The 16,065-nt window shown below is 38.4% G+C and overlaps 1 protein-coding gene across 6 annotated transcripts in view; it reads left to right on the top strand.

Moving 5' to 3' along the window:
- Positions 1-15,533, top strand: part of LOC142885421 (RNA-binding Raly-like protein) — a 30,605-nt gene extending 15,072 nt beyond the window's left edge. For 4 of the 6 annotated variants that reach the window (XM_076021849.1, XM_076021847.1, XM_076021850.1 and 1 more), the window contains exons 3-9: positions 10,211-10,286; positions 11,461-11,508; positions 12,175-12,371; positions 12,767-12,880; positions 13,072-13,226; positions 14,053-14,089; positions 14,750-15,533. In XM_076021849.1, coding sequence (XP_075877964.1) covers positions 10,211-10,286; positions 11,461-11,508; positions 12,175-12,371; positions 12,767-12,880; positions 13,072-13,226; positions 14,053-14,085 — 623 coding nt within the window. In that variant the 3' untranslated portion in view covers positions 14,086-14,089; positions 14,750-15,533. Of the gene's footprint in view, positions 1-10,210; positions 10,287-11,460; positions 11,509-12,174; positions 12,372-12,766; positions 12,881-13,071; positions 13,227-14,052; positions 14,090-14,505; positions 14,585-14,749 lie in introns of all 6 variants that reach the window. The other 2 variants (XR_012926288.1, XM_076021851.1) reach the window with 2 other exon arrangements.
- The last annotated feature ends 532 nt before the right edge of the window (positions 15,534-16,065 follow it).

Genomic DNA, 16,065 nt, shown 5'->3' with positions numbered 1-16,065 from the left:
ATGAGTATAAAGAACCTGACTACGATTGCATGGCCCATTGCTGTCAAAGTCCATTAAAATCATATCACATATTAACCTTTAGATACATTTTTTTTTTTGCTTCCCAGTATTTTTCTCATCATGTCTTTCCATTTTGTTAATTTCTCTGCTCGGCAGCTCTTAGCACTTGTTGAACACTGCGAGTTATTAGTACTCATCTGAACCCCAGTTTGTTGCTCCATCCATCCATCCATCGTCTATACCCGCTTATTCCAATTCAGGGTCACGGGGGTCTGCTGGAGCCTATCCCAGCTGTCTTAGGGCGAAGGCAGGGTGACAGTTTGTTGCTTCGTCAGCTATTTCAGCCAAACATGTATGAGTTTTTGCAAAAATAAGGATTATGACTATTAACATAGTAATAATAATAACATAGAACAAAATATCTTCTGCAGTTGCAATTTCCTTAATAGGTAGTTTAGTTTAGTTGATTTATTTCATGTATTACTTTGAAAAATCATCAAAGTATCTCATGGTATGTTTTATATTAATGAAGAAATGGCTACTTTTCATGTATTTTACAATTATCTCATTACTTGTTTGTTAGAGGTAGAATACCTTTGTAAAACTGTAAAACTGATGTAGACTGTAAACTGCGAATATCACAATTGCAGCATCTTTGGTTTGTGGTGTTCCATTTTGTCACTTAGCAGCCAAATTACTGCATTCAGGCGCTAAACAGAAGAAACACTGAACATGCAAGCGTTGCACAGTTATCACAAATTAGACGATGGCATAAAACCCTAAAGCATAATAAAACTCTCACCTCCAAATAGGATGTAGTGCAAAAGCATTAAAAGCTGAGTAGCAAGTGAATATAAAGCACATAAAAGGAAAGTGTCATGAGCAGTAAAAGGGGGTCAGCATGAATGATAAAACCATTTCTATTAAATTGAATATACAAATGGAGGTTTTAGTACTGACAGGAAATATAAATCATATTTAATTTACACCAGATTGAAGGATGAAATAAAAAAAATCCTGGTGCAGCATTTTTAAAGCATTTTTTTCTCCATTTCTTATTAAAGCAGTTCCATGAGCTTAATTGCTTTGATTTTTTTTTTTCCTGCATTCCATTTTTTTCCTCCAAACTGTGCTGGATATAATGGACACTCTTATTCTCAGAAATCATTCTCACCATCCTAATTCTGCCTTGTTGCCTAATCTATGAGCACGCTCAGACAAATAAAGGGGAACATTTTTACTTCCTGCACTCGGAGCAGAGTGCAGAATTTGAAGTGAGGGCTCCCCCTGGAACAATTTGACAAATGGTATGGTCTGGAGTGGCTGGGCTGTGAGGCTGGGGCTGGAAGTACACCCGGTACTCTGTCTATTTTTGGGCAGAGGGAGAGAGCGGTTGCAAAGTGAGCTCGGCTCCGGCAGAGTTATCACCTGTGTTTCCCCCTTCGCGTCATCACCATGTACAAAGGCAGGCGTCGCAACCAGAGATGTGAGTATGAGTATGCGTCACTCACTGGCAGCGTGCATTTGTTCCCGGTGGCAGGTTTGACATCAGCTTGATTCTGGCGTTTCTCATTGTCACTTCTCACCTGACATTGAGTGTTCCGTCAGAGACGTGTCCTCTTTGAGTGGTCATTTTCCTAGCAAGTTCTTGTGAACACACGGACTGGTGGCAGTCTGTGGCACAAAGCCGCTCCGTCGTCACTGGCTCCACATCTGTGTCCTTGATTCCTTATTTATTTTGTGTCAACTTGTGCATTTGCATCTTGCGAGAGAGAGAAGTAAATTGGCTGTTGATTTTGAACTGTGAAATAGCACTCAGAGCAACTAGACTGCGGATAAAAAAAAACAAATGTATCTTCTTCTTTTTTTTGTCATTTACATGCGTTCTTTCAGTAATTGTTAACCAAATAACAATAGTTGATCAGGCTTTTGCTTTTGCCATTCTAACATTATGTAAATCCACTTGGTGGCTGCAGTCCAAGAAATCTTTGTGTGAGTGTTGTCACGCTCAGACTGGATGATAAAAGTGCCTTTGAGAAAAGTGAGTCTCTTCTGGTTGCTTCAGGTGGCGCAGAGATTTATTGGCGTGCTTACTAGATCTGCAGATACATTTTGGATTTAGCTTTTTTTTTTAAATCTTCTGTACATTTGTTGCAGCTGGGAGGCTGCAGTGGTTACCATTGGAGCCTCGCAGCAGGCAGGTTGCAGGTTCAATCCCAACCTGGGGCCTTGTTACGTGGAGTCATGTCATGTTCTTTGTACTCTGGTGTCCAACCCACAGTGCAAAGACATCAGGCTAATTGCTGACTCTGAAATTTCCATAACTAATGAGCTCCTGACTGAAGTGTAAAATGGGAAATGTGTTTCTCTGTGTTGGTCCTGAGATAAACTGGTAACTTGTCCAGGGTGTAATCCCACAGCTGGGATAGACTCCAGCCCCCCTGTGACCCGAATGTGCGGACTAAGCAGTGAAGAAAATGGACCTTAACGATAAAACTATTACCACTTAAATTTTATTGCCATTTAAATTACATATTAATGCGTAATCAAATAAACTACTCGTTGATTTGGAAAAAAGAACACTGACATTCTGACCTTCCATGTATATATATATATATGTATATATATATATGTATACATATATATATATATATATATATATATATATATATATATATATATATATATATATATATATATATATGTATATATATGTATATTTATATATATACACATATATATATGTATATTTATATATATGTGTGTATATATATATGTGTGTGTGTATATGTATATATATATATATATATATATATATATACACACATATATATATATATATATATATATATATATATATATATATATATATATATATATATATATACATATATATATATATTATGTGTGTGTGTGTGTATATATATGTATATATATATATGTGTGTGTGTGTGTGTGTGTGTGTGTGTGTGTGTGTGTGTGTGTGTGTGTTATTTCCAGCATTTAAAACGTTTTGGTGATGCAATATCTTCTTGGGCCACTGCACTGCTTCCTCAAACACATTTTTTTTTTTTTTTACCAAAGATGACTCTTTTCTTTTTTTACGTTTCCCCAGAAGTCATCTTAAAAAGACTTAGAAGGTATGAAAGTGTTGCACCAAATGCAAAACAGTTGCATCATAACAACAAAAAAGCCAAATCATAAAAAGCAGAAAAGGGCCTTTTATTGCTAAGAAAAGATGAAAGACTAAATTAGTTCTTCCTCGGGCAGTGGAAATATTCTCCTTATGCAAAAATAGATAAAAAAAAAATAAAGAAAATAAACATTCAGCATTGAGGAGGTGTAGCTGTTTTGCATTATCCCACTGGTTTAAGAAGTAATGTAATGCCGGTTCACTATGTGGTTCACAGTCAAGTCAAAACTTTTCGTATTACACATTTTGCTCTCCTTAATGGACTGCAGCGCAGCAGGTCTAATGAAAATAACTTTATTACGGGTACATACTCAGGAGCTTGGGGAGTGGCTGCCAGACTTCTGGGGCTGCCAAGTAACATTTTTCCATAAGAGAGCAAAAGAGCAAAGTGGAATGAATTCATTAAGGAAGGACAGGTTATTTTGCAATCAATCCACTTGTCACCCTCCAAGCATAACCAAAACCCCAAACGCCTCAGGGCTCCTTATCGTGATTGGAATCAGACAGAACGTTCCACCTTCATATCAGTGTTATGCTTGACAGAGCAGAAGGCACCCCGCACTCAAAGGTTGACATAATCTATACACAATACCTTATATCCATAGTTTATTGCAAATATGACAATTGTGTTGCACAAGTTTAGATGTAAAAAGAAAGAAAATAGGATATAAATTGTTTCTTAAGCTCTGCCCCCATTATATGTCTACAGGCAGAGGTTTTGTCTTATTAATGATATAATCACAAACTAATTGTCTGGTTTAAGTAACTTAATTACCCCATTAAATCATGTTGGTCTCTTTTATATGGATGTCTTCACAAAGTTCAATGTCCAAATCAGTTATCAGGTGAGTACTGCAAAAAGTGGTAGCCAAGCAGTTGCAATAACACATTTTTCCAATGACAAAAAAATACATTGCAATTTTTTAGACTTAATAAGATACATTTTTGAGTCAGGTCAAAATTCTAATTAGTACATGTAAGTGCTTCGAGGTGCCCTGGCTTTTCCTTCAATTTTTCTTCAATCATTACATTCACCACATTTAAATTTGGAATGCCAATTTGGCATCATATTTTGTCTGCAGCTGCATTCTGGGCTGAAATGATATGATCTACACAGTACACAAGTACACAGCGTCTACTTCCTCAACCTGTCTTTCACTCAAACACGCTTAGGTGTAAGATAAATAAATAAAACAAAATAAAAAAAATAAAAAGTGAGACATCTTTTTTTCTATTTTGTCCCTGAGCAGAGAACAGAGATTGTTCAAGTGTCCCCACCACCATCCGGCTTCCCGCAGGCCAACTCCACCCACTGTCAGATTTACAGAGAGCCAGAACACATTTTAGATTGAATCTGTGACAGCCAACACGCTGGATGTCTCTCAGCCCCACATTTGTATTCACACAGGTACCTGGATGAGCTCTTAATCAAATAGTACTTGCCTGCTCTCAGGGCCTGAGATGGAGTTTGTTCAATGCCAGGAGTGATCCAAAAATTACATTCAGTCATTAGCTCAAGAAATAAATGCATTCTCTCATTTCTTTCTCCTGTCTGTATGTGCTCACTCACTTAGTCTCTCCGCTGGGCAAGGAGCACTGGGTGAACATTGATAGGTGGCTTCAAATTCTGTCTTCTATTTAGTTCCAGGGAAATAACAGTATGGGTCAAGACAAATGTTGCACGACAATTCTCCCACAACATTATTGTTGACATTATTGTTATTATATGTCCCATTTATACCTTTCAACCCAGACTTTCACAATGAAGAATGTGAAAGAAAACAGCATTATTAGCCCCTGGTTTACAGCAATCACCTGGTGCTACCCTTGCAGCTGAAACTGATGCTTTGTTGTTCCTTCCATACGTTTGGAAAAAGATTAAAACAATGCATCTGTGAGGTAGTCTCAGAGTGTGAAATATTTGAACGCCTGACTGGGTGTTTGTTAACAAAAATCCTTTGTAATGTCACAAAGCATCCAGGAATAATTGTTCTTGCACACATTTACTAAAACAATGTGGTGCATGTATGCATGGGTGGACTTTCATCATTTCTTGGGAGTTCACTGACAGGGCTGTGACATACTGTATATTGGCGTTGGAAACATTGGTAATGTGGGTTTTGCATTTAATGAAACTTTCAAGAGAAAATTGATATCAGATCATCGTTCAGCCCCAGTGTGGCTTGAACAGGCAGACAACTGCAATTATTTTTAGCTTTTCTTTTTCCTTTGTTAGTATGTGTCGTAACTTCCTCCGAGACAAACAGTTCAGGTGAGGACCAGACGCCGCCACACACTTGTACACAGCATTGCACACACAGGTAATGTTTGAATATGAATGAAGCCAAAACCGTGTCAGCGGCTCCTGAGATGAAGATGATTGTGTTCTTGCAGGATCCAGTCAAAATGGATCAAAGTCTTCCTGAGCACTTGCACTGCTCGCCAGAGGAGATGCCCAATTAGAAAGTGAGAGATTGATGCTTTCATCTTGTACAGAGATGAAGTGAAAGCCCCCCTTTGACCTCGAAGTGTGTGAAATGAAGTGGAAGGTGTAAAAATAGTGTTATGCCTCTGAATTTACTTGGGCGATGACTCCATAGAGCATGTCAAATGCCGTCGTCGCTGTCAGACGTTTTACTCAAGTACAAGCAAATGCACAGCCTACATATCAGGTAACATATACATGTGTTTGTTTTAAGACGCTCAGGCCCAAATCCACAGAGCGATTGTGCAGTTTTTGTGGCAGAAAAATCAGCACAGACAAAAAAAATTGCACCCTATCCACAGACCGCACCGTAAAGGTATAAAGCAGTGCAAAATGCGATGAGGCACAGGTCAAATGAGTCCTGGCAAGATTCATTTGAAAATATTTGATATTGGATGGATATTGATATTGATATTGAAATATATTGGATGATGTGACGGCCCTAAAAAACTGAAAGTTTTAGTACAAGAGTACAAGAGTACAAGAACACAAGAACACAAGAGCATGTATATCATAGCAGTAGTTTCCCCCTCTTGTTGAAATTTTACATACTGCCGATTGGGTACTGCAAAGAGGTTACAGAGGGGCAAATACACACACAACACACACAAAAAAAATCCAAAACAGAACAGAACAGAGTGCAGCCACCCATTTCGACAGGAGATGTAAACCTTAGAATAAAAGTTGAAAGAGAGGAGACAGAATGATAATTTACAGTGAAATTTAAACATGACATCTACAATCCTGATTGTGATGATGACGACGATGATGAGAAAAACAAAATTGTTCTAATAAACCAACTGAACTGTCTATGAAAGGAGACTGGGAGGGTTTGAAGTATGAGGCGAAGTGTATTGTGTGAATAAGGCAGTGGTGACCTTGCAGTCTAGACAATGGTGTTGGTGATTAAGGGTTTGGACGGAGACTTTGTGGGATGGAAGGCTTTCTTTAAGGCATGAATGAAGATAAGCAGGACTGCGTGTTTGAGGTGATGAATTGGTCAGCATGGGTGGACTCACTACACAGAGTTTTAAAGTTTTAAAATTTGAGAGCTACATGTGATTGGCTAAGAAGGGTTTAGATGTGATTATAGATAGAAGATAATGGATAATGTTCGAGCTAAAGGAATAGATGGATTCCATTGGACTGTTGGGCAAGTAGGATAGTCATTTGTTGCTACTTTTAAATTGCTTCGTCCTGCTGAAAAAGCCTGAGACATTCATTACATGGGTTTCTCTTTCCCAGTAAAAACCTTCCTCTTGACCCTTCACAGTCAATTTAAACCTGACAGTGTTTGCCAATTTACACAAACACTAGTTTCTTTGACGGTCTTCAGTTGATTGTTCTTTTCATCTCCATCGATTAATTACCATCTGGCCAAGCAACAACAAACAAACAACAATCAGCAAAAGACTATAGCCCTGTAGCATTAGCATAGGAGCCATTTTGTGTAATTTTTACTCCCAGCAGTAGCATTGGGTAAGTGTGGCCATAACAGATGTAGGTCAGTGCAGTCACTGGCAGCTGCTGGTAATTGGGAAGAAGCAAACAGATTTTTTTCAGTGCCCAGTGTGTCCCCCGGTTGTTTTTTTGTTTGAATTTTATTTGAGAAGCAGTAACAAGATCTTCAATGTAGACACTGCTAATAAGCTATACAATATGCCACAGTTATTGTAGTTTCCACCTTAATGCTGAAATGTTGAAGTCTGCAGCCGTTAATGGCTGAAAGTTACTGTATTCACTCTTTATGGGATCATTTTCATTTCAACATCTCAAGTCATTGCTTATTGATAAGATCTATATAATTGATCTAAAATGCAGATTATAGTGTCTTGATTTAAAAATTGCCACATTGCTCCTCCCAGTCTAGCAGCGGAACTGTTACACTGGCTGCTGAAGGAAAACCCTGCTCTCTCGGTGGAGTGTGTGGATGGTCCGTAGCTTCTCACTTTCTGACTTCTTTTGGAGTCTTGCAGTCTGCCTCATGCCTGTGTTGGCTTTACATAACGTATGTTTTGCCCCAACCAGTGTGATTCAATGTACAGTATCAATCAACCGCTAACTGGTTATTGCTTAGCAACCCATTCCTTTCTGCCTCTGGTTCCAACCCTTTAATGGCTTCATGTACAAATGGGTCAGTCACACATACACAACATAGGGTGTTTGCTTTGTTTTTTTTTTGTTTTTTTTTAATTTGGTCTATGATAAATATAATGACCGTAATGAATCAGCAGCTCGGCGTGTGTCTGTAGCAGGGCGCGTTGCTGTTGTTGTTGTTGCTGTGAAGTGGCGACGTTTTGCTGTTGTGCGTGCCTTCTAGTGCTTCGCCGTCTCTTTAATGACCCCAGCGGGGCACCGGACGAGAGCACTCTTTAGAGTGTAAACCATTCCTCACGTCTTCCTGAGGCCTAATGATAATGGCCCAGCTGTGCTGTGCTACCAGTGCATCCACAGCCGAGGATCTCATTAGAGAGGATGAGCGAGGCGATGAGGAGGAGCAGGACAGAAAAGAAGGGACTGCCAAATGTCTATCTTGCAGACAAAAGAGTTTTGAGCAATCAGGATAATGAGAAGCAGTGTCTGTTGATTAGCTGATACCCAAGGTTTGATTGATACCAGTCCAGGACTTGCTTTTGCCTTGTGTTTCTGTTTCAAACATGAGCGCTAAAAGTCATGTTGTAATGGCAAGCGTCATCGTTCTAATTTCACTCGTGTTAATTTGTTAACTTCCTCAGTGAAACAACATTGATGTCTTAATATATCCTGGATAACAATTAAATATGGCAGTGCTGGAAAGAATGTGGCTGTATTATTCTTCAACAAATAAAGAATTTCGAATGCATCTGAAAAATATCAAAATGTAACTTAGTCTAAATACCTGATGACTAAATTAACCCTAATTTTCATTTTATAACTTTTTTTCACCTTCAACCAGTCAACGCCCACTGATTATAAAGCCAGTAACGATATTTAGCTCAGGCCATCTGTATTGCACACTGCTGTAAGACCAAGGTGAAGCTCAATCTGTAGATATAGCAGGGGCAGAATATGATGAAGACAAATTAATAACTGAAGGGAGGTGTCATGTCTGAGATGAAGGTCTCATGTCTGAGATGATTTGCATTATTTAATCCGTGGGCACCGTGCAAATCAATGGTTTCATTATTCTTTGTACTCGCAAGGGAAGTGAAAGAAAAAAAAATGACATGACTTTGGTGCATGTCATGACATTTGCTGCCGCATGATCCCCACGATGCCGCCGGTGCAAGGCGAGTGCCTCATCGGTGCCGCTTGCAAAAAAGGATGCCTGTCGAGGGAGACTCATCCATCAGACAAGAATCTCTCCTCTGTTTGTGTGTGTGTGTGCACGCACTTATACATGGGAGGAGGGCTGTTTGATATTTGTTTGTGTTCTCGTTATATAACCTTGAGCAGCACTTGAGGCTGATTGATCAGAGTTTGTGCAGGCAGACTAAATGCGGAGATACCAGCTGCCGTTTAATGCGCTGTGATTTCTGGTAGGCAGGAGAGGCTGTCAATCACCACAAGAGCCATGTGGTGTATACAGATGAGTCACTCAAATCTGCTAATCCATTTCAAGGAGGATTACCTCTTTTGAGGAAAGTATCAGGGACACAACTCTAAAGTTTTCCTGAATTCCTTTGTTTGCAGAATAAATGTCTAATTTTAACTCTAGGGCCTTAAAGGATTTTAAGGCTGTGTGTGTGTTTTTAAAGATATCTTTAAGGGCTTAATTCAACCGACAGGAAATAACTAAATAAATCAAGTTTTCTTCACTCAGCAGCCTCATCTCTATGAGCTTGAAAAATCTCATTAGACTTTTCTTTTCATTTCATTAGTTTACACCTGTCGACTGTGCCGACTGCCATAAAACAAAAATAATATTTAGCTTGACCAAAATTATATTTTAAATGGCTGCATTTTCCCATTCTTTTTATTATGGATTCCTTACTTTTTAAATTGTGATGCAAGGCTATATAATCTACCAAACCTTAGTGGATTAAAAAAGCTAAGGTTAAAAAATGTCTAAAATGCTGCTTTTAAATGTATATTTTTTCATACTTTTCTAAAGAAGATTTATTATTATTTAAACTAAATTTATTATTTGAATTTAGTTTCAAAATTTGGTCTCAACCGATTTCTGTTATATTAGTCTTTTTTTCATTTTTTGTAATGATTATGAATCCGGCTTCTTCAGTTCTGAAACTTTCCTATGTTTCAGCTACTGCAGAAGCCTTTCAGATGAGAAGGAAAAAGGTTTTCAAGATTACAAGAACAAGTCCAGTTGCCCCAACTTAACCCTTCTACATTAAGATAATCTGGATGACTTTGAACCTTCACAGACATAAATCACGAATCTGATAAATCAGGGTAACTGTGATGTTGAAATTAGTTGAATTAAGACTGAATATATTTCACCAAGGTCATTTCTCAATACTGGACCTTTTAATGTCTAACATATTCTCTGCTATAACAGCATCATGACGCTGAGGTTTCCTTCCTGCTTTCAGATATCAACATGGCAGGAGAGCCCAAACCGTACAGGCCCAAGATGGGTTCCAAAAGGCCGCTCTCATCTCTCTACAGGTCTGTGTGATATGTCCTTGTTTCCAATTACTTTTCTCACATATTTTCCTGTTGTGCTGTATTGTGTGTCTCTATCAAGCCTGTGTACTTATATGTGATAATTCAGTTCTCCACTGGAAGCTGAGAGTCGTCACGTGACTACAATTGGTTTTACATTTAATACTCTCACAAACAGTTAATTCATACCGGCGATCAGGGTAATCCCTAATATGTCAAGACTAACCTTATACTAGTGCATGTGTAGTTCCGAATAAGTAAACCACAGGAACATAATTAACTGAATACTACTAAAAATTCCACTATTTTTTATTTTTTTTTGTTCTTGTCCGGACTGGCCATAATGACAAGCAGAAGTGTCTCTGAATGTCTATGATGGCTGACAGATTTTATTCTCAGAGGTAGATCTTGAGAGTGTGAGCCACATGGGTCGTTTCAGGAGCTACCTCTTGAGTGGTTTTTATTATAATCTTCTTGGTGACATTCTGGCCATGACCGGACTGAGGGAGGGATAGATAGGGGGGTGAGAAGAAAGTAGAGAGGGGAAATTTGGGGGGGGTGATGAGAGGGATAGAGAGAGAGGAGTAGAGGAGGCAACTGGCAACAATATACAATTATTGTGTTAAAAGAGAACAAAATAGATATATACATACCTATGCCCACATATATATATATATGTATATGTATATATATATATATATATATATATATATATATATATATATATATATACATATATATATATATGTATATATATATACATATATATATATATATATATATATGTATATATATATATATATATATATATGTATATATATATACATATGTATATATATATACATATATACATATATATATATAAAATACCATCTGTTTCTATATCTGCATGTGGAAATATTGTAACTGTTTCCAAAGGCACCACAGCCAGGCACATTGAGACAACAATATCAGGATGTTAATACATTTCCAAGAAGATTGTACACAACATTGGAAGATTTTATTAGGTGAACACACCGTTTATAGTTCAGCTGAGTCACTAATTTACATACCTATGCAATCTGTAATAATCTTGGATCTGGGCTGAGCAGTTATGTTAAAAGCTTAGGCAGTGTTGTATTTGGCAAACAGAATCACAAAGTTGTGGACTGAACAAAATTCTCTTTCATCTCTTCAGTGGGTATGAGTATGATTATGACTACTACAGAGACGATTTCTACAGCAGGTATGTCAAAAGGAAAAAAAATACATTTCTTCACTCGCAATCTCACAATTTTTGTCCCTTTTCTCCTGATACTTGGCTCCTCAGTGTGACATTCTCGCCTCCAAGTTCAATTATCTCCTCAAAGATGAGTTTTGTGTAGAATAGCCATTTCCATCCCAGACTCAGTTCCTTCATTATCATTCACCTAATAAATGTCATATCCATGAGGGTTTTATTTCGCATCATATCCCTCTCTGTTGGCCTTTCTAATGATGCTTTTATCTGTTAGATGAGAGCTGAATGTCAGATAGTCCCCCAGCAGGTCATTTGCGCCGGCGTGCAAAATAGAATGTATCTTCTTTCTAACATTTTCATTGGTTTGTTTTACATTCTCTGCTTTGCAATATCCTTGAAAAATTCAATCCTTCAACTTTGAGTCATCATTGCTGTTTTGCCAATTTTGGTGTACTGTAGTCACAGAGGAACAGGATTTGATTGAATGGCTGCAGTGTTGTTCAGTATGTACAACCAGCATCTAAACATCCTTTGCAGGATTTGCTGTTTGAATGATAAAAAAAAAAATGAGAGAGATGGAGCTGCTTGTGTTGATTTCAATCACTTGTCTTTTTTGTGTGTGCTAATGTTTTGTGATCCTTGCCGTATGTCTTGTTTCTCATTTCTCTTCAGACTTTTTGAGTACCATGGTCGTGTTGTTCCCCCGACTCGGGCCGTGATCCCCATCAAGCGCTCACGGCTACTTGTGCCATCCACACGCAGAGCCAAATCCTCCTTTCCAATCAGGGCCTGTTCTTCTTCCTCCTCCTCTTCCTCCATTTCCTCCTCCCGCGCACTGAACGTTGGCTCCTCAGTCACGGCCCCTAAATGTAGGTTCTCTGCCCTCTTTTGCTTCTGTTAAATGCAATTTCGGCAATCACATCCTTTCATTTGCTGCTTATTTCTCAAAACAGTTATTTTTGTAAATCCAGACTGTTATGTAAAAGAAATACCACTCAAAAGCAAACCGATAGTATTACTGCAATGCAAATATTGAGAACTAAAACTGAAACTAAAACCACTTTATTATCAAGACTATTGTGTTTCATGAGAACGTTCGACTACAGTTTGTTTCTATAAAAATGACAGTGTCCCTCAATATAATTACCATTATGTTCATTTTATGGAGTCTTTGTACAAAGACAGACTTTACTGATTCTTATCGTATCTTCAACTTTTCCATTCCTTTTTTTTTTTTTTTTTTTTTATTGATTTGTGCTTAAAGTGAAGACAGATCAGCTCCTGACAATCAAGAAGGAGTTGTCACAGATCAAGACCAAAATTGACTCTCTGCTAGGAAGGCTTGAAAGGATTGAGAGGCAACATCGCTCTGATGCTGGTAAGATTTGTGACCTGCCTGCATACTTATGGGTTGGGGCTGAGAGTTTTTGCCGGCCGTAGATATGAAATGTTCAATGAGATGAAGAGGAACTGTAGCGGCCGCTCTTAGAGACAAATACAAGAATGTCAATATGCATTTATTAAACCCTAGATTGGGATAAAAACTCGTCCCTTCATCCCTTTCAACAGAGATGCAGTGGAAACAAGAGGTGTGCGAGTGTCTCCATGGAGATTCCGCAGACCACTCCGGCGGAGAGGAGGTGGAAGGGACGGCAGAGGTGGAGGCAGGGGAGATGACGGACGGTGGTGAAGATGACTTTGAAGACGAAGGCACCAGCGATATGGTGAGTGGGCCAAATAGTCATTTACAGTCTGAACAAGGGAGGAGTGTGGGCGAGTGGATTCCTGCTGTCTGCACCATGCAGAATATATCAGCGCGTGCATGTGTGCGAGGAAGACGCACACGTGACACATTACAGATGTTTATTTAATTAAATTAATTTCAGAATCCCAGGTGGCAACACAGCAGTTTGAAAATTTTGGGGAATAAAATATTGCTTCATCTTGGCAGACAGCAAGATGTGCAGAACGTCTCTATGATTTAAGAAAAGGAGAGAAAAAAGAAATGGACAAGATGTAGATTGTGAGGCTTTGCGTCAAGCAAAGAGGTCCATATGATGAGCACCTTTAAGTTTGATTAATGAGCACTGTGAGCACTGTGTCCATAAGCAGGACTGTAGCTGTTGTATTCCAGGACTAAGCTGTTGTAATAACTCCTGATATTTATCAATCAGCAGTTTCTTTGCTTTCTAATTTCAGATGAAGAGTGTATTTCTTTTTTCGTCTCACTTGACGGCTTGACTCAAAAGGGATAGTTCACCCATTTGCTTCTCACCAGTCTGTCGATGCAGGCCCTGGTGACAGTTGCTAGTCCACAAAACAATTATTAGAGTTAAGTTATAAGAGTTTCACAAAATTGAAAAAAGCCACCGGGTGTGCCATACACGATGACATGGAAAGACAACAGAAAAAAAAAAAACATGTCTTGTTTGCACGTTGGATGAGGAAAATGTCACAAGGACCTGCATCAACACAATTTCACCCCAACTGTGAAATTTCAGTTTTGCATGAATTAATCCTTCTTTAATTATATACATTTTTATATTACAGATAGAAAACCACATATCAGACATTGACAACTGAGAAGGTACGTTTCTGTTTCTTTTTTTGTCTGTAGGTTAAAGAGCATTGTGTGGTATTGTGTGGGGCTTTCATTCTGTGACCAGACACCATGTAGAAAGGAAGCATTACTTGACAATTTGTAGCAGGTAATGATACAGTCAATTTGATCTTTTCTATGTTCCATTTCTAAGAGTTAGACACACGTCTTGAAGCACTCTGACGCGTCCTCTTTCTTGGAGCATTAGGACAGACAGCTTCTGTGCTGTTTTCAATGACCGATGTCTGCACAGCGGCGGAAATAAGACTGCTTCCCATTCCTGCTCTCCTTCAAAACTGCTGATTTTCTTTGTATGAGCAAATAGCTCTCGAGCTGAATTTGCCAGTGGGCTGACATTTCCTCCCTGCTGTCCTCGAGTGCCTGATAACAGCGATTTCTTTTAGCCACTCTGAGCATGACAGATCATTAAGACGATGGCCCGATGAACTGCTTGTCCTCTGTTGGCTGTCTCAGTGGTTGCAGGTAATTTCGGGAACGTTAGCATTAGTCATAGCCCACAGGCATCCATTGTTTTTTGGCTCACCTCATTGGACAGTCTCTCTGATTAAGTTGCTTAAAAGCTTGCCCAACTTTTCCACACTTGTAATATATTTCCATTGCTGTCTGTCTGTCCTGTGCTTATCCAAGTTTTGGGAGAAAAAGGAGGCCAACGGTAGCAGACACTGGGAAAGAAAGACAAGGAATCCTTCTTGATGAAGAGGGTGGATGTGAAATGAAAACAGATGAGAGTGACTGACAGCGGACGGAGAGTTCTCAAACCTGTTTTATGTTTGCCTCATTAGAACTCGACACTCCTGATGTACTTTGTCGACATTCTGGTGATGAATATTCTCCAGACTGCTGCAAGATCAACTGCACAGAGCAATCAGGGAGATTGCTTCTGCAAAGTGCAGACATCGTTCTATGTGCTTTATATGTTATGGTCTCCATTGTGCATAGCTGCTACGTGACGAGCCAGACCAACCATCATATGCCCTCCTTTGTTGTACTGCAGAATCTATGTTTGTTCCGTTTGGTGCATTGAAAACTGTGAATTGCGTCGAGCAGAGAGCCCAACATGAATGTAAGAGGAACACATTTTCTTCAACACTATAATGTGGTATGGTTTATTTGTGCATTTGGATTAAATGTACGCCATTGGATTAAATTCACCATTACTCTCTGAAATATTGTATACGCATTATGTTTGTCATTTGTTATACATGACACAATTGTTTTGTTATTTCCATTCTGTTGATGGGGAAACAAAGTTTTATTTTTTCTTCTATTATCTGCATGTTGCAAATGTTGCTGTTATTGATCATTTGTATTCATGGCATTGGTTGTACAGCGATCGATGATTCCAGTTTTTGAAATAAAAAAGCTCCTCCAAATAAACAAATGCGTAAATACAGCCTATCTAGGTCCCATGGCTCTTTTTTTCTTCTTTTGGATCTCTCAGACAATGTAGAAACTTCATCAGCAATAAAACTGGGGAGCCAAAGAAAATCATTTTTGGAAATACAATATTGTGAAAAAAAAAAGGAAAGTTATAATTGACCAAAATGGTTTCTAGTATTTTCATGCATTTTTAAAATCTTATTAACAGTTTAAACCACAACAATCACAACATATTTGATGGTTTGAGATGCTCTTACATTTAAAATTAAGCATTTAATGGGATGTTTTATTTTTTTGTCACCTTTTCAATCGTGTTTTGTATGTTTTTCAAATTGTTCACATTAAGTAAACTTTGTAACATTTAGCTGCAAGACTCCAACTAAGTGCAGCTTTTGATCTTCTGGTATTGTTATGAATGTAACAGAGCATCAATCACTGCTTTGCTCTGACTAAAGTTGTTATTCTGTGTTTTTTGTGAAACACTTTTATTTTTTATTTTTTATTTAGTTTATAAAAGGAAGTGGTGATCTTGTATTACTATAAAGATGGATGAAAAACCATAG

The sequence above is a fragment of the Nelusetta ayraudi genome, unplaced genomic scaffold (genome assembly GCF_046127955.1).
Source record: "Nelusetta ayraudi isolate G7.1 ecotype Tasmania unplaced genomic scaffold, CSIRO-AGI_Nayr_v1 ptg000011l, whole genome shotgun sequence".
In the NCBI taxonomy this organism is placed as follows: domain Eukaryota; kingdom Metazoa; phylum Chordata; class Actinopteri; order Tetraodontiformes; family Monacanthidae; genus Nelusetta; species Nelusetta ayraudi.
This window is presented reverse-complemented; position numbering and strand designations above follow the sequence as displayed.